The 22,823-nt window shown below is 37.8% G+C and overlaps 1 protein-coding gene across 1 annotated transcript in view; it reads right to left on the bottom strand.

Moving 5' to 3' along the window:
* BRWD1 (bromodomain and WD repeat domain containing 1) overlaps positions 1 to 22,823 on the bottom strand; it is a 129,623-nt gene that overhangs the window by 5,702 nt on the left and 101,098 nt on the right. Inside the window, exons 33-39 of the mRNA XM_017880685.1 lie at positions 21,175 to 21,318; positions 20,070 to 20,222; positions 16,217 to 16,383; positions 12,683 to 12,903; positions 10,649 to 10,816; positions 9,192 to 10,091; positions 6,926 to 7,843 (exon numbers count right to left, since the gene is read on the bottom strand). Of these exons, the coding sequence (XP_017736174.1) occupies positions 6,926 to 7,843; positions 9,192 to 10,091; positions 10,649 to 10,816; positions 12,683 to 12,903; positions 16,217 to 16,383; positions 20,070 to 20,222; positions 21,175 to 21,318 (2,671 nt within the window). The remainder of the gene's footprint in view (positions 1 to 6,925; positions 7,844 to 9,191; positions 10,092 to 10,648; positions 10,817 to 12,682; positions 12,904 to 16,216; positions 16,384 to 20,069; positions 20,223 to 21,174; positions 21,319 to 22,823) is intronic.

Below are 22,823 nucleotides of genomic sequence, written 5' to 3'. Positions count from 1 at the left end.
ATGTCTCAGATGGTCTTGTTTCAGTCACGTGTTCAGAAAGTCATTGAGTGCTTAAGGACTGTTGTTTTCCTGGAAGTGATTCCCTATTTGAGTATGACAAGAACACATCAGTAGTGTAAAAATTTACATCTGTAGTAGCACTCCATAATCATCTATCTACCTGGATGACCACTTTAAATTATAACTCACAGATATGTGTGTATTCTAAGATGGTGTCTGTGGTAAATAGAAACCTGGATACAAACATAACAGTTCTGACTCAACACAATCTCTAGTTCCTAAATTTTAAAGATTAATCATATTCTAATTAGACTTTTTTTAAATTTTTAAGCTACGTTACAGATTCTGCACAATATTTCATCATACAAAACTGTTTTCCTGAATTCAAAGTAAACTGCACATGATTACTACAAAAGCATTACAGAATTTTCACTGGCATTTTTTAAATTGGAGCATTTAAAACAGATTTGAGAATGAGAAAAGAATATCTGACTCAAAATGAAAACATACTAGCCTCTTTCGTAAGCTCCTAGAATCTTGACATGATTGGTTGCTGTGGTTGGTGGATAAAGCAAATTCACATAGTGGGTAAACCCTCTAGGTACAAGTTATAAGCTCCCTCAGGCAAGCCTTTTATCAGAAAAGACTTGAGATATTCTCTCCTGTCTCTGTCCTTCATTGATAAGCAATGAAATGACCCCAAAACTCAGAAAGCAAGTAACATTTATCAATGATCTTCATGCCTCCCAAAGCAGAAGTTTCCAAAAACATCCCATAAGCTGAAGTATCCCAATGGCTGTAGAATAAAATGGTTTCTGTAACTTGCTGTGTTTTTAAACGGTTCCATTTTCTGGGGGGAGCTGGTAACACTGCAGTGTGGCAGTATCAGGTCAAGAGACCGACAGAAATAATTCCATAAACTAGTTCACTAGCTTCTTCATTTTTAGGGTTCAGTTTACTCAATGATGGGTACCACACAACCCTGAATTTTTGTTTTTATTCTGGAACTACAACTAATCTACCTCATCACAATACAGTTTTCTCTCACCCCTAGAAAAACTCTACAAAAGAATTGTGATAGCTATTGCAATTTTTAAAAATCTCATAAAAGCCTTATTTTGAAATATGAATTCAAGGACCTTAACTGCTTAATTTGCTTTTTAGAAGCAATACTTTAAGAGCATTTCACACTAAATGTAGGCAGAATCAGAAGTAAATACTTGTTTTCAATCTACCCTATTACTGTAGTACTGGAAAGAAACCAGGCCACAGACAATCCAGTGGCAAACCCCTTTTCCAGCAGGGCTCCTGACTCGCTGGAGTTCCGCTATCCAAGCTCATAGGTAACTCGCAGCCCTCGCACCCTATGTTCTGCCTGCATGAAAAGAAATTACCAGTGGAAAAGAGGTTGGGGAACCACTTGGGACAAGTCTGGAATTAACCAGCTAGAATGTATTTGGCTTGGAGTAGTGCTTTTTGTTTTTTAACCCTTTTGCTTAAGATGAAAATGCCAAATTTATTATACTGTGTTTAGAAATTGACAAAAAAATCTATTCATCTAAATGAATTGATTAATTTAGAACATTAACGATCTTATGTGGAGTGGAAAACTAAAGATCTGCTTGACAGGCTCCTGTAATTTTATGATTGGAATTTTGTAGGTGAATATATAGTTGCAGTCCACGGACTGATTTCACACTTAGAAAATTAACTTGAATGTATTAAAAATTAAAGATCCCTTTAACTTTTAACCACTGATCAAAAAAGGACGGAGTCTTGCTCTGTTGCCCAGGCTGGAGTACAGTGGCACCACCTTGGCTCGCTGCAAGCTCCGCCTCCCAGGTTCACACCATTCTTCTGCCTCAGCCTCCCGAGTAGGTGGGACTACAAGCGCCTGCCACCATGCCCGGCTAATTTTTTTTGTATTTTTAGTAGAGACGGGGTTTCACTGTATTTGCCAGGATGGCCTCAATCTCCTGACCTCGTGATCCGCCCGCCTCGGCCTCCCAAAGTGCTGGGATTACAGGTGTGAGCCACCATGTCCGGCCCAAAAAAGGTAATTTTTAAAATGATTTACCTTATAAAACAAAGAGGTAGAGCTGCTGTAGTCCATCTAGGCTCTATATACTGGTCATCTCATTTCAATTAGGTCAATTGGACTGCCTCTTCTCTTTGGCAGTCTAAAATCTCATTTAAGGGCTTTAATAAATGAAAAAACTTACCTTAAAATTGACGTAACTAAAATATGACCAGAAAGTATACCATAGCATTGATAATTAAATTCAAACTATTGGTCTTGCCATACTTGAGAAACAGATGTATAGTCTAGTTATTTACCTGTTGCCAAAGATAGAGCCTGCAGATTTGTAGAATCCAAATGATGTGACTCTCCCCCTCCCTCCATCAAATCTAGAAAAGCAATTCTTGAGCAGACATCAATTTAAAATCTTGATATTTTCTACCAATTTAACAACATATTAGGATCCAGTTCGGCAGATTATGAAAAGGGTAAAAATCTCTTTCTTTTGAGAATCCCCATGTATCCTTAGGCAACATCTCTGTAATTTAACAGCCTTTAAAACTTAAAATCATAAGAAAAGACAACACAGCCCTTAGCATTACATAGTTTACTTATCAATCCTTAGTATTCACAATTTGAGCTAGGGATTAACATTTGCTAATCTAGTTGGAATCAATTTTTCCTACAATGCTCTATTTTGTCACCTAATTTTGACAAATTCATTCCTTCTCTTCTCAAATACTAGGATAATAGACAGTCTCAAACTGTTAAGTTGCAAATTTCTTAGGGTTTCTGCTTTATTATTTCCTTGATATCCATGGCAGAAGTTCAGAGGTGTAACTTCAACATTAACAGGTGAAAAGTTCTACAATGACTTGTTGCACTCCATCACATTAGAATAATTGAACTATTATTTCCATACAACATCAGAAAACTACAGTATTTGGTGACAACTGCAAGATAACCTGATAAATATATCAACTTACTATTCATGAAAAAGAATGGAGCTGGTTATTTCAGCTATAAAAGGGCAAAGCAAAAAGACCATTTTCTAGCCATTTAAAAGTTACTCAAAAAATTGATACAATGGAGTGGAAAGGAAAACAAAAAAGATTGTAAGCACCTTTAACGATGTTCTTGCATTCTACTGATATACAAACTTCTGGGGTTTCAGTTGGCACAATCAAGTTCAACTTGTACTGACAGAAAATACTAAAATTCTTCCTATTTAGTTTTTAATAACAGGGAGGTTAGTAAATTGTTTTCTGATTCTTCTACAAAAACAAAAAGTCTAGAAGACAGAAGGAATGTAGTATGCACCTCTTATTATTCTAATAATTTTTACATACGAGGTCATAATGAGTGCAAAGGGCTTAGTGATGCATCTTATTCTTTACTTTTGGACAGTAACACCCTCAGGTGGTATTTTTATTGGTTTATTTTATATCCTCCTTTTCCATTTGCCCTTCTGTTTTGAAGTGCTTTTTCTTAAATCTTAAGTTCTTTGCCTTCATTTTCTTATAAACCCAATTTCCTCTTTAGGTGCAACTCTACTATTTGAAAGGAACCTTTCTGTTGTAATTTACAAGCTGTGAGTAACTGCTATATCATTCTTTCCAAGGATTAATAAACTGAGAAATGATTTAATCAGATATTTGCCACTTACAAAAAGGGAGGCCGACCTTAGGAATTACTTGAATATGGGATAAACTTTTCCTTTTATTCGTAAGTTACTTCACATTGTAAGTATACCATTTTAAATAAGGAGGACACAAAAAAAGAAAGCTTTGTTAACACTCATCTATCTTGTGAATGTTTGAAATCATTTTCCTTTATATGCTTGGTAAAGTGAGTCTTTCCAAGAAAGCAAAATCAAATCTGAGTACCTCAAAGCCTTTAAAACCATAAATGAATAAAACCATAGGACTTTGGACATAACACAACCAAAGTAGTTTTGTTTTGTTTTCACATACACCATTAGTTGAACTTCAAGTGCAGTGGAAAAGTACAGCACTTATTTCTGGATCAGTTCACAGTCGAATTATAACCCTTTATCTTTTTCTCAAGAATACTACAAACTGACCCTAAATAATAAAGTACACCTGTGCATTAAATCCCTGGGCATTTTGCATAACGTAGAAAAAAAGCCAAACATGTTCTAGTGCTCAGTGTAAACATTTTTAACTATTAATGATTTATTTTCCTTAAAGGTACTTAGGAGTGTGTGTGTCACATATTCAAAGTTAACCTTAGGAATAGCACCATAACCAAAAAAACCCATAAAAATTATTTTCTCCATTATCTTTTAGTTTTATTTCATAACTTGAGAAGCTACCATTGTCAGCTATGCTTTTAAAGACATCAGGTTCATTCTTGCTTCTGATGAAACCAAATCTGATTAAAAACCAAAATACCACTTCTGTATGCAAGGGTCTAACTATTTTGGACTGAAAGAAAAAATAGTAATTGGATGACCAGTCAATGACCAATAATTAATGCAGTCCAAAGAATGAGAACAGTTCTATTAACGAAGCCTAAACTGTCAAAATATCGTTTTACCAAAAGAATGTATGTACTTATTAATGTATTCCATATTTATTTATGGATTTTTTTGGTACCTTTTTGCAAATGATGGTAAACATGGAGTTATAAACCTGAGAACAGATTATAAAACAGAGAAGGTTAAGAAGAGTTTAAATAAATTAATGGATTTGACATCTATCACCAGCTCTTAAAATTAGGGAAGTAAAAGGCATCCCGTTGGTCCTTTCAGTCTTAGTCAAGGACAATTACCATGAATCAATCTGTTTACTATATACTTAACACAAGCTCTGAGAAGAAAAACATCGTAGTTCTGAAATGGTGATAGCTCTCTAAGCCACAAATGAGAGGTAGGTTTCCCACCTATCTCAGTTGGTAATATCCAAATACATCCTTCCCCATGCATCAGAGTAGAAAGAAAATGTACCTCCTACTATGTTAAGTGGAATAGATAACTACAAATAGGAACACTTCAGAACATTCTCTAACATTAATACCAGTCTGATGCTTCGTCTTATCTGCCACTACAAAGATACACAGGAGAAAAGGTTAATTTTGTCTGAAACCAAACACAATTAGGGCCAATAAATAACACTAACATTGATGCCAGTCTGATGCTTCACCTTACCTGCCATTTCAAAGATACACAGGAGAAAAGGGTTAATTTTGTCTGAAACTAAACACAACTAGGGCTAATAAATAACTTACAGGTGGGGTACTGTAACATATCCCTTACCCACTAAATATGTAAACCATTTGAATCAAGTCCATCTTCAGGCACAAACAAGTTAGGAGTGGCCACCTACACTGGAGTAGCATAACCTATCAAGTATTTGGTTAGAAAATAAGTGTACTATTTGTGTGATAAAGTTTCACTTTAAATGGATTATAAAATTATTTTCCCACGAAACATTTCTTACATTTGGACTAGAAGTCACTAATAAAGACATACTTAGTTGCCCCAGCAAAGAATGCTTAGGATTGCACATGGAAGCAGTAAACTAAAACAAAGATGCAGAATGACATTTAACTATTTTCCTATATAGGTAAGATTTGCAATTGTACTCTTTAACAAAACTCAACTCTACAATTGCAATACAGATGGGGGAAACCTACATATTAACTTAAATATTCTTTTAGCCCTGTACACTCTCTTAAAGAACACACTTCTAAATCTAAGGCACACAAATTCCTCTATTTCACAGAGTAAGATTATGGAAGAGCAAGATTTTGGTTAAATCCCTTACAATGGAAACCAGGAGATCTTGGACAGAAGACAAATTATATAGCATTTTGTGACGCTGCCACGACATTGTTTAAAGGAAAATGCCCAATGGACGTCATGCGTCTGTGCATCTTAGACCGGCGTTGTAAAACGCATGGCACGTGCGAGGAATCATTCCAAAAGAATCAAGTGTTAGCTAGCACTTGATAAAAGTTCAGGAGGTTTGATTAACATAAACAGTGATCACCGTTTTCCTTAAAAAGCAGAAGAAACCCAACGAGCCACTTGGAAAGAAAGATTAGAAACCATTTCAATTCGGAAAGAGTGAGCCGAGATCCTGGGTATATGGTATAATGCATTCTACTCAAGTAGCCAGGGAAAGAAAAAAAAAGTGGTAGGTACCTTGCCTACTAATCATGGTTACACCTTCCATGATTATAGTGTCAGTATGCATGTATTTATGAAGAATCTGTAAACATATTGTGAAATTTGTTATAACTACTAAGAACAGGGGTTAGAAACTACTGCCTCTTTGACAAATTCAGAAAATAACTGCATGACACTTGCTGCCATGAAAGTAATGCTTAATGCTCATTGGTTTTGATAACCAGGATGTCTAGTGTTTAACATATTTCAAACTCTTGCTATATGTAGTCAAATACTGTCAAAATAGATCTGCCCCCAAAATGAAGCATATTTTGGCACCTGTGCTGAATGCTGCTACAAAGACCAGCAAGTGCAAATAAAAATAACAGTCATGATTTAGTCACATTCATAACTTTTCATAGAAAAATATAAATATATTCCCTGAATTGTAAGACAAAAAAATAATTTTAACAGCCAGCTTTCACCATAAATTCCAGTCCATTTCCTCTTAAATGAACTGGCTTTCCCTCAAGGTCATAAGGTGCAACCATTGAAATCTAACACATTTTCTAAGCTTCTATCATCATCCCCATCATGGTATCTCACAGTCCTTCTACCCTGATTTCTCGTTTTTATTTTTGAACGTCGAAGAACTCTTTTAGATTTTGCATAGTCCAAATCCTCCCAGTCATTATCATCCACACTTAACCTAGGGCGTTTGCTTTGTCTCTGACGTCTCACAGTTTTAGATATGTTAGCTGTAAAAGTTTTACCTTTTCTAACTACTTTTGCTTTTCCTTTCATTTTCCTCCTTTTGGTTTTTGTATTATCGGTACAGTCAATATCTGATTCAGTTACAGATCCCAAATCTGATGATTTGGAACTAGTATCAGGTCTACACTTGGAATTCCCAGTTGTTTCAGAGAGTTTCACATTTTCCAATTGAGGATGCGATCTTTTCCTTTTTACTTCCTTCTCTGCTGCTTCCTGTGAATCATGAATCACTTTTGTCTTACTGAAAGGAGCCTTTCCATAGGTCCTAAGTCTTCTGCCATTCCACCTGCGCAGCCCATAATTCAGTTCCACTTCAAAATTATTCTCTGCAGTAGCTTTTTGTGCCAAAGTTGACTCTGAAGAAAATGTCCTATCAGTCTCACTCCCTGGAATATGACTTTTTGAATCTTCTCCTGAAGATGCTACAGAGGAACTTTTTCTTTTAGAAGGTGCATCTGTTTTGTGAATATTGGTATGCCTGTGCTTCTGTTCTGAATTCAGTGTATCTTCAGAGTCTGAGTCTCCATTTAGAGCCTGACTAAGCACTTTTGTACTACCTTCGGAGTCAGGATCAGGTGGCTTGCCTTCACAGGCATACTGTTCACTTGGCACTTCATAATGTACACTTCCTTCACAATCACTCAATTTCTTCTTAGCTGTAGTACAAGCAAGATGGACAGGTTTTTTCCTTCCATTTTTGCTTCTAGTGTGCACATTTTCTAAACTGACATCTTCTACATCACTCATGAGCTTAATCTTATTGGCAGCCGTAGCTGCACATCTTCGAGTAATCCTTAGGAGACCTGTTCTGACTTTTGATGATTTCTTAGCCACCTGTAAACTACTGTCTGAGTCACTGGAACAGACCCTTTTCCTGGACATTTTTCTGCTTTGTCCACTGTCTTGTGATGTAGAATCTAAAAGTTAAAGAGTAGATTTCTATTAATCTTTTGTAAGTAAGTCTAAAGGAATTATATGTTCAATATTAAAAAGAAGTTCAGAATTCATATTAATTTGAAGGGGGTATCGCAGTGAATGGAATGGTACACACTTCTTAGTATAGTCATATGTTGCTCAACAGCAAGGATACGTTCTGAGAAATGCATTGTTAGGCTATTTCGTCTTAAGCAAACACAAACCTTATGGTACAGCCTACTACACACCTAGGTTATATGGTATAGCCTGTTACTCCTAGGCTATAAACCTGTACGACATGCTACTGTTCTGAATGCTGCAGGCAGTTGTTACACAATGGAAAGTATGTGTGTATGTATCCAAACAGAAAAGGTAATGCACTACACTAGGACTGCACTACACTAGAACTAGAGGACAGCTATGATGCCTTCACTAAGAAACAGAAATTTTTCACCTTCATTATAATCTTATGAGACCACCACTGTTATGCAGCACATGACTGTACTTTAAAGCAGTAACTTTTTCATCCTCAGCACCATTCAAATTCAACACATTCTCATCAGTAACATCCCATGATCTTGACACTATAATATTAACATGAATACAACTAAACTCTGTTTACCATAGCACTAGCATATGCAAACTAATCACTTAACACGTAGCCTCTCTGAAACTCCCCGTAACTCTCCAAGCTTCAATCACACAAATACTTTTCATCTTAGTTTTAGCTGTCCTCTGCTCTACAGTATTTTTTTTATCAATCCCCATGTACCAGGAGTACAATCTGAATTCAGCAAGTTATTTCACCACTTTGTGCTCAAGTTACTACCTGTAAAATGAAAGCTAGTACCTAGTTCATAAAAGTAGACTAAACTGCTTATTAATGGAAAGCATTTAGAAAAACTTCCTAATAGAAACAGCTCAGGAACTGTCTTATTTGCTATTACTAACATCCCTTTTAAATAGTCCTACCCTTTTTGTCTACTGCTTAAGCTATCAACACCACAGATTATAAATGTGCCCCTCTCTGCTTTATTCAAGCCCAGCTCTAATATAATGTATCCCCATCATCAATACAAGAAGTGAAATCTTTAACAGACATAGTTCTTAAGGCCAAGATTGCCTGTTAGGTGAATAAAACTATACTCAATAAAAAGTTACGCATGCATGTAAGAATATAAAGGATGAACAGAAAAGGCTAACACAGAATGCATGGGAGGGAACGAAACAGCAAAGAGAAAAAAGTTTCAAGGGAAAATTTTTCGGGGGGGGGGGGAAAAATCAGTGTGTAAGAGGAGTAAAAGGATGATGAGAGTAAATCAGTGAACAAAGATACGTGTTTTGAATTACCTTTCATAAAATTGTTTGGTTTTTCTTTTTTGTCATCATCTGAATCTAAATCAGTTTCAGTTCCATGATCTGAGGAACACTGGGACACAGCAATAGGATCACAGTTCAGATTTCCTGAAATTGGGTTCATTTCCATTTTATGACATTTCCCATCTTCTCTATCTTGCTCCTCAGATTCAGAATCTTCTGAATCACTCAAAATCTTTGCTTTTTTAAAGAAACTCGCATTCTTGTGAAATGTATTGTATTTCCTACCACCAGATCTTCCTGGTTCAGAATCTGCTTCCTCTGAGATGCTCTCTGTCTTAAGTTTCTGCACAGATGTTGATGGGCCAGCAGTTCTGTTACATGCATGATCTGAATCATGACTTTTAGAGTCTTCCTCAGAAGACTCTATTTTAAGAAATTTCGTTTTTGAAGGTGCTAGAGTATGGGACTTGTAACCATTAGCATGCCAATTTTTCCGGGCTACCCGCAAATCACTTTCTGACTCTGAATCTCTGTTTTCAGATTCATCAACATTACTCTGGACAGTGTGAGAATTGAACACTGGTAATGGTTGATTTTCATCTTTTAGCTCCTCTTCTTCAATTTCGGACTTTAAGCTCTGTTCATCTTCAGAATTATGTAGTAACTTTTTTCTAGCTACAGCAGAAGCATTGCGGTGAGGCAGCTTCCGACCAGAACAGACACTTTCAGAGCTAGAATTCTCTTCTACATCACTCATTAGCTTTATCTTATTGGCAGCCACAGCAGCACACTTCCGTAAGACCTTTCGGTTATTTCCAGCTCTGGCTTTTAGAATTTCACCAGTCTCCAATGAATTGTTATCAGAATCACTTAAATAGACTCTCTTTCGAGTGGCTTTTCTGCCACATCCATTTTCTAATGAAACAGGACCTACAAATAAGGTTAACAATAAGATTAAAAAGATTTTCCTTATTTCAACATTTTTAAATGACTATAATATTTCAATGATTTTCTTCACTTTTGGGGGAGGCAGGGAGGAGACAAAGTTTCGCTCTTGTTGCCCAGGCTGGAGTGCAATGGTGTGATTTTGGCTCACTGCAACCTCTGCCTCCCTGGTGCAAATCCTACCTCAGCCTCCCGAGTAGCTGGGATTACAGGCACCAGTCACCATGCCTGGCTAATTTTTTGTATTTTTACTAGAGACACGGTTTCACCATGGTGGCCAGGCTAGGCTGGTCTCAAACTCCCGACCTCAGGTGATCCGCCCACCTCGGCCTCCCAAAGTGCTGGGATTACAGGCGTTGAGCCACCACACCCAGCCTTTTCTTCACTTCTTAATGCCAAAATTCATTTCCTTCCTAAATCTAAAGAACATAAAGGACATTAACTTAATCTTATGTAGATGCATTAAATCAAGAATCTATTCAATTTATAACTTTTGGATTCTTTTGATATACATCCCACAAAAGTATTACTGAGTCTCTTACCAGTTTTTCTTTGAGCAGCTCTAGTTCTGGTTACCCTGAGATTACTGCTTCTAGATAGCCCACTACGTGAGGAGGATTCACGAGCTCTTGAACTCTCTTTGCTTTCCTCAGAACTACTGGAAGCTGACGATGACAAAGAGGTAGCTAAAGAATCTTCCATTTCACTTTCTAGGAAAAATGAAGTGTAAATAGTTACATATATTCTGCTGTCTTTACACACATAAGCAAGCAATTCATAACATTACTCTGAACATTACATAACATTACTACAAAAGCAGATTCCTAAAATGCTTAGAATGTATTTTTTAAAAACCATTCCCAAAAAAAAGCTGATGAAATTTGGAGTATTAAAAGGTACATAATCAGCATTCCAAATACTTTTGCTTCTATTTCTAAAATAACAGATTAATCCTAGCGTAGATTTACAAAATATAGTTTTATGTATTTTATAAACAGACTTCCAATTAAAAATTTAATTAGCTGCAGGCCAGGCACGGTGACTCACTCCAGTAATCCTAGCATTTTGGGAGGCTGAGGTGGGTGAATCACTTGAGGCCAGGAGTTCGAGACTAGCCTGGCCAAATAGTGAAACCCCATCTCTACTAAAAATACAAAATTAGCCAGGCATGGTGGCAGGAGCCTGAAATCCCAGCTACTTGGGAGGCTGAGGCAGAAGAATCACTTGAACCCGGGAGGCGAAGGTTGCAGTGAGCCAAGATCATGCCACCGCACTCCAGCCTGGGTGACAGAAAGAGACTCTGTCTCAAAAATAAATTAATTGGCTCCGCATGTACTTCCTTCTGTGATATCAGACAGGCATTTCATATAAAAAAGACACCATCATTTCAAGTCCAGCATTTCAGAAGACATAGTTTGCATGTCTCACCATCCTTTTACCCCTTCCTAATAGCATAGTAAGGTCATTTCCGTAAGCTACACAAGAGAGTGTGAGACAGAAGAAAAGAAAACTGGCTGTGATACAAAAATACCAGACACCAAATTGTGGTTCATCCTTTGAACTTGTTCTGCTGTTTGCCCACCTCAGCTACTCCTGTCAACTCTACCATCTATCACCTTGACTCCGTTTTCAGGCTCTTCCCCTCCCCCTGCACATCACTGCCAAACTTAATCTTCCTGAAACAATGTGACTCTCTCACTCAATAAAGAACCCATTCAGTAATCCAAACTCTTCTGCAAGGCTTGAAAGTCAATAACTGTGACTGTACTCTACCTGTTTGATCCCATTGTTTGTAACATTCCCCAAAACGCAGTCTTTTCATATGCACAAAATGCATCCTTCTTTCCCTCAGTGCATTTTCTCATAGTTGCTACTAGGCTGTAATGTGTCTGCTTATCCCTAGTGCCATTTTCGATTACTCCAGCTTACTCTGATTGGACATTCCATGCTATGAATGTATCCCTTAAAACAATGTACAGTTCTAATGTGACACACATGAACTTGCTTGTCTTTCTCCACATTTTATCACAGTCCACTTCCATTCCAAACTTTTATCTGTATATTTTTCAATGCTGCCATTACTATTTATTGAAATACTAGGTAATAGAAGACGTGCATAAATGATTCAATTATAATAGTAAATAATGCTATTGTCATATGTCGGCAAAACCACTCAGAGCAATACTGAAGTAGATACACACCACAGCCTCATTTGTACAATGTTAACAAAGGGTTAGCATCAGCTACAGTTACACTACCGGATGGCAACAACATGAACAGTTTAGAATTTACTAGGTCATCAGCTTTGAACTTACAAGATTATCAGTACTTCTTAATTTTTAAATTAAGAAGATACAAAAACTTCAAATGCTGCACACCAAGTGTGAAGAATCGATGTATCACATAATTGAAAATTCAGTATCAATGTACCATTTACAAAGCACTGGCACTTATGGAACATAATCGAATTGTTCCATGTTTATTATGTTTATCTCTTCCATTAAACTATAAGTTCTTTCAGTGTCGAGGCCACTTGGGTGCTCACCAACGAAATAACAAAATATTCCACTTCTCACCAGATAACGTAGAACCATTTGTTATAGGTCTATTTCTTCTCCTTCTTTCTGATGATTCTGCTGAATCTGAAGAGTCACCAGAAGTAACACCTGAAGAAATACCAGCACTTGTCTTGTGGGTTCCAAGATAAGCTGTCCTACTTGAGGTAGACTGGGTAGGAGAACCTACCAACTCAGGAATTATTTTTGTCTGAGATTTTAACCTCTTCTGCTTGAGGTTTCTGGTCAAACATATGAACAAAGGAAACAGTATTTAACAAAATATAAAGATAACTAGTTCACAGAGAATGACTAAATAGAAGTGTATCATATTTCTTAAACTGAGTAATTTTATGATCAAAACATTAAAATATTCACTATTAACATTTTATTCTGGCACTGATTATTAGTAGTATTTCCTGACTCTAAATTTAACACACTGTTATTCAAATTTGGAGTAATGAACAAATGTTCCAAGAGTTACAGAAAATTATTTGAATACCTTACGTTCTTTGGATTAAATGCTAAGAGGAACCAACATTTATGTAATATAGGCATTCATTCATACTACCAATTTAAGCCTCGATAGAACCCAACTTTCTCCTCTCTTATTTATATGTCCCTAAAGACAGAATAAGGTTAAGAGGAGAAATCAACACAACCTAAACAGGAAAAGTTAAAAAAAGGAATCAGAACAAAATGATTTTTGTCCCAAGACCAGACTATTTACATCTAACTGCACCCATCCACCATGGTTGGCCCCTAGGCCAGGAATTACGGGAAAAGAGAGTGGAAGTTTAAGGCATGTGAGAAATCTGGGTGAATGAATATTGAGATAATCCTATTTTCCTTTAAAACAATAAGAAATGGCTGAAAACGCCTGTAATCCCAGCACTTTAGGAGGCCAAGGCAGGTGGATCAATTGAAGCCAGAGTTCAAACACTAGCCTGGGCAACATAGCATGACCCCATGCCTACAAAAAATTTAAAAATTAGCTGGGCGTAGTTGGGTACACCTACGACTATAGCTACTCAGGAGACCTGTATTAGCCCAGGAGCTTGACATTACGACGATCTATGCTCACACCATGCACTCCAGCCTGGGCAACAGAGACAGACCCTGCTTCTTAAAACAAAAGCAAAACAGCCTTTTAAGTGGTATCTAGACATTGAAGCTTAAAGTTAATCACAATTCTTTAAAGAAATAATTGTCTGTATAAAACAACTCAAGCCTGTAATATCAAAAATTTTAAATGCCATTAATCATCAAGGGAGAGAACAAAAGTAAATATAAGGCCGGGCACAGTGGCTTACGCAGGTAATCCCAGCACTTTGGAAGCCCGAGGCGGGTGGGTCATCTGAGGTCAGGAGTTCGAGAGAAGCCTGGCCAACATGGTGAAACCGTCTCTACTGAAAATACAAAAACTCTGCTGGGCGTGGTGACGGGTGCCTGTAATCCCAGCTACTCTGGAGGCTGAGGCAGGAGAATTGCTTGAACCCGGGAGGTGGAGGTTGCAGTGAACCGAGATCGCACCACTACACTCCAGCCTGGGCAACAAGAGCAAAACTCCATCTCAAAAGAAAAAAAGAAAAAAAAAATAGTGTGATCTGATACTACCACTACCTAGGAGAGAGATGGAAGGAAGCTATACTACAGCCAAGTTCCTATATGTATGTAATAAAAGTAGTATTAATATAAAATCAATTGTTTGCAATAGATTGAGATGCATAGTGTCGTCCCTAGAGCAACCACAAAGAAATCCCATCAAGGGGATATACTGCCCATTGAAAATGTAAATGGAAACAAACTAAACATTGCACAACTCAATTTTTATACTGCAACAATGTAAAGTACCTATAAATGTGATATTAATCTTAACTACATAGTCAAAGAATAGAGAATGTAAATTAATATACAATTACTGAGAAAGTTAATAAATCCTTCATTTTATATTTCTTTACGAATAATCCTCAGTAATACCGAGGTACATTGTATCAAGGGTACATTTTCCCTTACACAATCAAATGCTCAAAAGACGTACATAAAGATCACATTATTCTCTACATCAGCACTCCCCAACCTTTCTGGCATCAGGGACTGGTTTTGTGGAAGACAGTTTTTCCACGGACTGGGACTGGGACTGGGGCCAGTGAATGGGCAGAGTTCAAGATGAAAGTGTTTCACCTCAGATCATCAGGCATTAGATCCTCATAAGGAGCACACAACCTGGATCCCTCACATGCACAGTTACAACAGGGTTCCTGCTCCTCTGAAAATCTAATGCCCCCGCAGATCTGACAGCAGACAGAGCTCAGGTGGTAATGCTTGTTTGCCAGCCAATCACATCCTACTATGTGGCCCAGTCTACACAGGGAGTGCGTGTTGGGGACCCTGGCTCTAAATTAAAAAGCCAATTCTTATGCAAAATACAAATGATACTTTAAATAAACCTTAAGATTTGAAAAAAACTATAATTTTACATATTTATAGAATTATAAACCAATACAACAGCTCTATATTCACAGAAATGCTTTCAAGTTTTAAAACCCATGACTAGTCTTTTCAGAATGCACAGTAAAGATTAAATAACACAATCTGAAATTTTTTTAAAAATGCATAAAGGCTGGGCGCAGTGGCTCACGCCTGTAATCCCAACACACTGGGAGGCCGAAGTGGGAGGATCTTGATCCCAAGAGTTCAAGACCAGCATGGGCACCATAGCGAGACCCCATCTCTACAAAAAATAATTTTTAAAAATTAGCCAAGCTTGGTGACACACCCTTGTGGTCCCAACTACTCAGGAGGCTGAGGTGAGAGGAACTGCTTGAGACCAGAAAGTTGCAGCTGCAGTGGTCATAATCCTATCACTAGACTCCAGCCTGGGCAACATAGTTAAAACCTATCTCAAAAAATAAACAGGGCCAAGGACGGTGGCTCATGCCTGCAATCCTAACACTTTGGGAGGCCGAGGCAGGCGGATTGCCTGAGCTCAGGAGTTCGAGACCAGCCTGGGCAACACGGTGAAACCCCGTCTCTACTAAAATACAAAAAATTAGGCATGGCAGCGTGCGCCTGTAGTCCCAGCTACGCAGGAGGCTGAGGCAGGAGAACTGCTTGAACTCGGGAGGTGGAGGTTGCAGTGAGCCAAGATTGCGCCACTGCACTCCAGCCTAGGCAACAGAGAGAGACTCTGTCTCCAAAAATAAATAAAAACTAAAAAAAAATAAATAGGCCGGGTGTGGTGGCTCACATCTGTAATCCCAACATTTTGGGTGCCCAAGGTGGGTGGATCACCTGCGGTCAGGAGTTGGAGACCAGCCTGGCCAACATGGTGAAACCCTGTATCTTCTAAAAATAAAAAAAATTAGTCAGGCGTGGTGGTGCGCGCCTGTAGTCCCAGCTACTTGGGAGGTTAAGGCAGGAAAATCACTTGAACCTGGGAGGCAGAGGTTGTGGTAAGCCGAGATCATGCCACTGCACTCCAGCCTGGGTGACAGAGTGAGACTCTGTCTCCAAAATTAAATAAATAAAGCAAGCTTGCCATAACCAATTTACCTGATGCTTTTGTTAGGCTGACTGTCACCTTTACAATTTTGCCGTTGTTTGAACCTCTGGCTTCTTCGAAGTTTTTCATTGAATTTTTGACCAATTTTAAAATCTGAAGAGATTTTCTTCATTTTTTCTTCAAATAAGGCAGATAATCTCAAGGTCATACTATAAATCTGCAAGGATATAAAAACAAAGTAGAATTACAAAAGAGCCTTAAAAGTATTTGAGAAATCATTGTAATCATTGAGATCACTTGCAAAATATTGTATCACTGCTTATAGGTAATGGCTGCCACCCATTTTTTTTCTATTTCCAACCCCCTTCCCTTAGTGACATCTGGAAATAACAAGAAGTATCAAATACATACCTCTCAGATGAAAAGAAAGTAGTTTGAAGTCAAGCATCTACATTCAGGACTTGTGTTTATATGTCAGTGAATCTCAACTGTTTTTGCCTATTCTAACATCTGTATGTACAAACCCAAAAATATACCCTTCTCCCAAAGTTAGATGGGAAGTTGATTGGTTTTAGGGCTGCTATTTAGGCTACAGAAGCACTGTGTCTCTTTGGGGCAAGGGAACAAAAGCACTTTTATATACCAGTCTCTATCTGCAATCTGTTTTTAATGCCACCTAACTCTAAAATGAAACAAAACTAACTTGCATCCAGTAGTAGAAAGTATAACACAGAACGTTAATGCATATGAAAGATTTGTTTTAACAATGTTTATAATTAAATAACATCAAATCTTAAATACTTTTGGATACAGCTATGTATGTACAGAAGTACTCTTATACTCCTCCACAACCTTTCCTGAAAATAATTGCAGAAATCTGATTCTCAAAAGTTAAATATAAGTCTTGTGCATGGCAGTGGTGGTGAAGACACTCCAATGCTAGAAAACTTTTTTTAAAAGTATGTGAGATATACAAATTTCTTACATGCTTCTCATATACATATATATATATACTCACAAATGAATGTGAAATTTCTTATACTTAATCTGAAATAATCTTTGACAGTTATTTTCAATATTTCATATATATAACTTTTATTCTGCCAGGCACAGTGGCTCACGCCTGTAATCCCAGTACTTTGGGAGGCCGAGGCAGGCAGATCACTTGAGGTCAAGAGTTCAAAACTAGTCTGGCCAACAACGTGAAACCCCATCTCTGGTAAAAATACAATAATTAGCTGGGCATGGTGGTACACACCTGTAGTCCCAGCTACCCGGGAGGCTAAAGCAGGTGAATTGCTTGAAACCAGGAGGTGGCGGTTGCAGTGAGCCAAGATCTCGCCACTGCTCTCCAGCCTGGGCAACAAAGTGAGACAGTCTCAAAAAAAAAAAAAAAAAAGAAGAAGAAGAAAACACACACAAAAACAAAACTTCAAAAGTAACAAGTGTTGGCAAGGATGTGAACAAACTGGCCTTTATACATTGCTAGTGGGAATGTAAAATGGTGCAGCCAATATGGAAAACAGTGCAGTGGTTCCTGGAAAAGGTAAACATGAATCATCCAGTGACCCAGCAATTCTACTCTTACGTCTATACCCAAGGGAATTGAGCAAGGTTTCTGACAGATATGCGTATTCCAGAATTTGCTGCAGCATTACTCGTAATGGTCAAGAAGTAGAAACAGCCCAGCTGGCCATCGGTAGACGAATGAATAAGATACGATATAACTACACACTTTAATACTATTCAGCCATAAAATGGAATAAAGTTCTGATACATGCTACAACATGCATAAGCCTTTAAGGCATTACACTAGTGAAATAAATAAGCTGTACACAAAAGGACAAATATGGGAAGATCTCAATTTTTATATGAAATTATCTAGGACAGGCAAATTCAGACACAGAAGTTAGAAGTTTCCAAGGACTGGGGGTAAGGGGAAATTATTGCTTGATGGTTACAGAGCTTCTGTCTGGAATGATGAGAAAGTTTTAGAAAAATTATAAATATAAATGATGTCACTGAATTGTACTCATAAAAATGGCTAAAATGGCAAATATTATATATAGTTAACCATAGTTTTGAACAACTGACAATGTACTATATCAAAAACCACTGAACAAAGCTTTCAGTGGTGAATCGTATGGTGTGCATCCTCAAACATGTATTTGAGGGGTGCAGGGAAGACTTGAATGAAATTTATTTTGTCTCTGAAAAAATACAGTCTTACAAATGATGACTTTGACAAAAACCCAAGCTTGGAAAAATGTTAGCCTTGAATGTTAAACTGATCCAGCAAGCAGTATGGATCCTGAATCCAACAAAGAGTTCTCAAATTGAGACTAGAGGCAGTAATGCAGTAGGAGTCTAATATTAAGTAATGACAGGGAAACGCAGTTAAAGCAAAACAGTTAATGTCACTGATTGCAGACACCAAAAAATGTTGTAAGATCAAACAAGTGTTTTACTTTAAATATGACTTTTTACAATTACTCAACACACAAACTACATGGAGTCTTGCTCTGCTGCCCAGGCTAGAGTGCAGTGGCATGATCTCGGCTCACCGCAACCTATGCCTCCCACGTTCAAGCGGCTCTCATGCCTCAGTTCAAGCGGTTCTCATGCCTAATGCCTGTAGTTGGGATTACAGGCAAGTGCCAGCACACCCAGCTAATTTTTTTATCTACAGTAGAGAAGAGGGCTCACCATGTTGACCAGGCTAGTCTCAAACTCCTGACCTCAAGTGATCTGCCTACCTTGGCCTCCCAAAGTCCTGGGATTACAGGCCTCATCAAGTTTTGAAAAGTTACCCAATGTGTAACATGTTAACAAAACTTTAGTAACGTTCTACTGAAACTGTGTGCCCCAAAGAGTTAAAGAAACCAATAACTAACAAAAATTCTTAAGTTTACAAAATGACCAAAAAAAAAAAAACCCAACCTACTAAAACACTGAAACTCCCTCTGCTTACAAAATAAGAACTGGCTGAAACTGGTTAAAACCAGCATGGCCAAGTGGAGTCTGCACAGATGAGCCTGCTGACATCAGAGCCTGAATTTCCAGCATGTTTCACACTAACTTCCCCTCAATTTGCACACACAACCCATCAAATAACATAAATAACCACACATGCCCAAAGACTTTCCAGACCTCTCCTTTCCTTCCACTAATCACCTACTAATCTCAGAATCCATACCCTGAACCTTTTCTTTAAAAAAAAAAAAATACTGCTTTAAAGCCAGCACAGGAGTCAGATTTGAAATTCACTCCTGTCTCCTTGGGAGTCAACTTTCAATATAAAGCTTATTCTCAAAAACCCAGTGTCACCACTTCACTTGAGTAGGCTAGAAGAAAAAAAAGAAGAAAAGAAAACCCTGTGTCATAATATTGGCTTCTAACACATCAAGCAAAGAGCCTCCATTGGCTCTATAACATTGTTTGTGGTCTTAATCAGAGAGCTCATGTGTTGCTTCTTCAAATCCAAATGTTCTTATGCTGTCAGTAGTCTCACGATCAGATTTTCCTTTTTACTTTTAATATTCTTACAGTCTTGATCTATGTTTCCAATCCACTTAAGATCCCTAAACATACAAAACACAGAGGCTCTTACTCTGTGTATCAAATTTGTTCACTTTCTATTGATACCTACTCCCATTAATCCCCACTTGCTTATAAAACTTAAGGAGATTATGATAAACATCAACTGATGAAAGGCAAAAACTAAAGAGATTTGGGCAGTAGCAGAAGCTCTTTTCTTTATAATAGTCTCACTTTATTCATTTATCTTTAATGTTCTAACCTCTACTACACAGTGAAAATTACAGTGGAAAAAATTACTATTACGCTGGAAAATTATCTACACAGATCAGGCAGTTTTTTTCAATAAACCACTTAAAAAATTACCTTTGATCTTTTGTTTGGTGTATATGCTTTTGCATTGCTAAATATCAACCGGATGTCTTTGCAAAACTCCAAAGGGCTGTCATAATTTCCCGCATCCAGAGTTTCCCTTACTGTTCCAAAATCCATTGGGGTATCTATAATATCTCTGTAGTCCTAGGTTTTAAAAACAATGATTAATTCATAGATTCATTTTTTGCTTTTAGAAATGTAAATGCCATCAGATCTCTAAAAAATTTGAAATGATGGAAGAGAGGAAAAGGTTAGAGGACTCTTAAAATTCATTACTAATGTTTAAAAAGAGGTATAAAAACCAAGACAAGATAGAAATATACCAAAATGTTAATGTCTATTTATTGTTAGTGACACATGGGATGGTTTTATTTCCTGCTGTATATACTCCAAGCGTCCTACAGTCACTCTGTGCTGTTATAATCCAACTTGATTTTATGAAGTCATTTTCTTTTTTTTTTTTTTTTTTTTTTGAGAAGGAGTCTCGCTCTATCGCCCAGGCTGGAGTGCAGTGGCCGGATCTCAGCTCACTGCAAGCTCCGCCTCCCGGGTTTACGCCATTCTCCTGCCTCAGCCTCCTGAGTAGCTGGGACTACAGGCGCCCGCCACGTCGCCCGGCTAGATTTTGTATTGTTTTAGTAGAGACGGGGTTTCACCGTGTTAGCCAGGATGGTCTTGATCTCCTGACTTCATGATCCGCCCGTCTCGGCCTCCCAAAGTGCTGGGATTACAGGCTTGAGCCACCGCGCCCGGCCATGAAGTCATTTTTCAATTTCCCTTTTTAAAGAGTGCAAACAGACACTTTTATCCAATTCATAGTTTTCCTAGTGCTGGGCCTACTTAGAAATCTAAGTAGATCCATCCCATTGTTATGTAATACTGGTTTCCTAAGTCTAAATTCTTAAATGAGTTACAAGGGTGTCTATAAATTGAAGAAAACTACGTAAAACACTACTTCTACCACTAACTTAGTGATAAGAGCAAAACAGTTAACATAAAGCCTAGGTATCTTTCTCTTTAAAGTTTAATAACTCTACCGCAGTTTCCTCACTGCAAAGCAAGAAAAGCCCCAAACATTTAAATAATGGAAACTTACTGGATATTCAACCAAATCAACAGGTTGTCTAAATGGTTCAGAATCTTCACACTGAAAAATTAAGTTCACTAGTTCCTTACACTGTTTCTTCCACTTGCTTTCAACATAGTTGGTAGCTCTGATGCTTTTTTTCCCATCATGGACCTAAAATACATTCACAGTCTTAAGAAAATCACACTATTGGTGTAAGACTGGCAAAATGTAACTGATCTACTGTCTTCTATAAAAACACAATAAGGTCATATATGTTGCTCTCAACACACTCTTCCAGAAATGAAATTTTTAAACTATGCATATAACACATTTTGATATAACTTAACCAGTTTCAGAAATATTAGAGTTAGCTATGAAAAGCATACTCTGACGAGAGCACTTTATCTAGTGAAAGGCTATTCCATGACCTCTCACCTCCCAGGTTTATAATATTTGTTTTCCCAGAATATGAAGCATACCTGATAATGTGACAGGCAGAATAAATGGCCCCACCAAAGATGTTCACATCATAATCTTCACAACCTATGACTATGTTACCTTACATGAGAAAAGGTATTTTGCATTAAGGGTATAGACCTTGAGATGAAAGATTATCTTGAATTGATTGCTTGGACCCAGTGTAGTCACAAAAGTTATTATAAGGGGGAGGCAGAAAGGTCAGAGTCAGAGACAGACTGAAAAATGCTATGTTGTGGGCTTGAAGATGGAACAAGGGGACTTGAAGCGAAGTTGAGGACACCCACTAGAAGCTGGAAAATGCAACTAGAAGCTGGAAAATGCAAATAACTCTCCCCAAGAGCTTCTAGCCACACCAAGACCATGATTCTGACCTAGAGACCCATGAAAACTTCTAATGTACAGAACTATCAGGTAATACGTTTTTATTATTTAAGCAACTAAATTTGTCATTTGCTGCAGCAGACATAGCAAATAAATACAAAAACTAAACACTTGGGTGTTGCAGGAAGTCAGGGACCCCGAACGGAGGGACCGGCTGAAGCCATGGCAGAAGAACATAAATTATGAAGATTTCACAGACATTTATTAGTTCCCCAAATTAATACTTTTATAATTTCTTATGCCTGTCTTCACTGCTATCTCTGAACAGAAATTGTGAAGACTTATCACTTCCCCAGTCAATACCCTTGTGATTTCCTATGCCTGTCTTTAATCTCTTAATCCCATCATCTTCGTAAGCTGAGGAGGATGTATGTCGCCTCAGGACCCTGTGATGATTGCATTAACTGCACAAATTGTTTGTAGAGTATGTGTGCTTGAACAATGTGAAATCTGGGCACCTTGAAAAAAGAACAGGTTAACAGCAATGTTCAGAGAACAAGAGAGAGAACCTTAAACTCTGACTGCCGGTGAGCCTGGCAGAACACAGCCATATTTCTCTTCTTTCAAAAGCAAATAGGAGAAATATTGCTGAATTCTTTTTCTCAGCAAGGAACATCCCTGAGAAAGAGAATGGCCCCTGAGGGTAGGCCTCTGAAATGGCCACTTTAGGGGTGGCTGTCTTTTACGGTCGAAGCCGAAGGGATGAAATAAGCCCCGGTCTCCTGTAGTGCTCCCAGGCTTATTAGGAAGAGGAAATTCCCGCCTAATAAATTTTGGTCAGACAGGTTGTCTGCTCTCAAACCCTGTCTCCTGAT

This window comes from Rhinopithecus bieti, unplaced genomic scaffold (genome assembly GCF_001698545.2).
Source record: "Rhinopithecus bieti isolate Rb0 unplaced genomic scaffold, ASM169854v2 scaffold_12151, whole genome shotgun sequence".
Lineage (NCBI taxonomy): Eukaryota > Metazoa > Chordata > Mammalia > Primates > Cercopithecidae > Rhinopithecus > Rhinopithecus bieti.
This window is presented reverse-complemented; position numbering and strand designations above follow the sequence as displayed.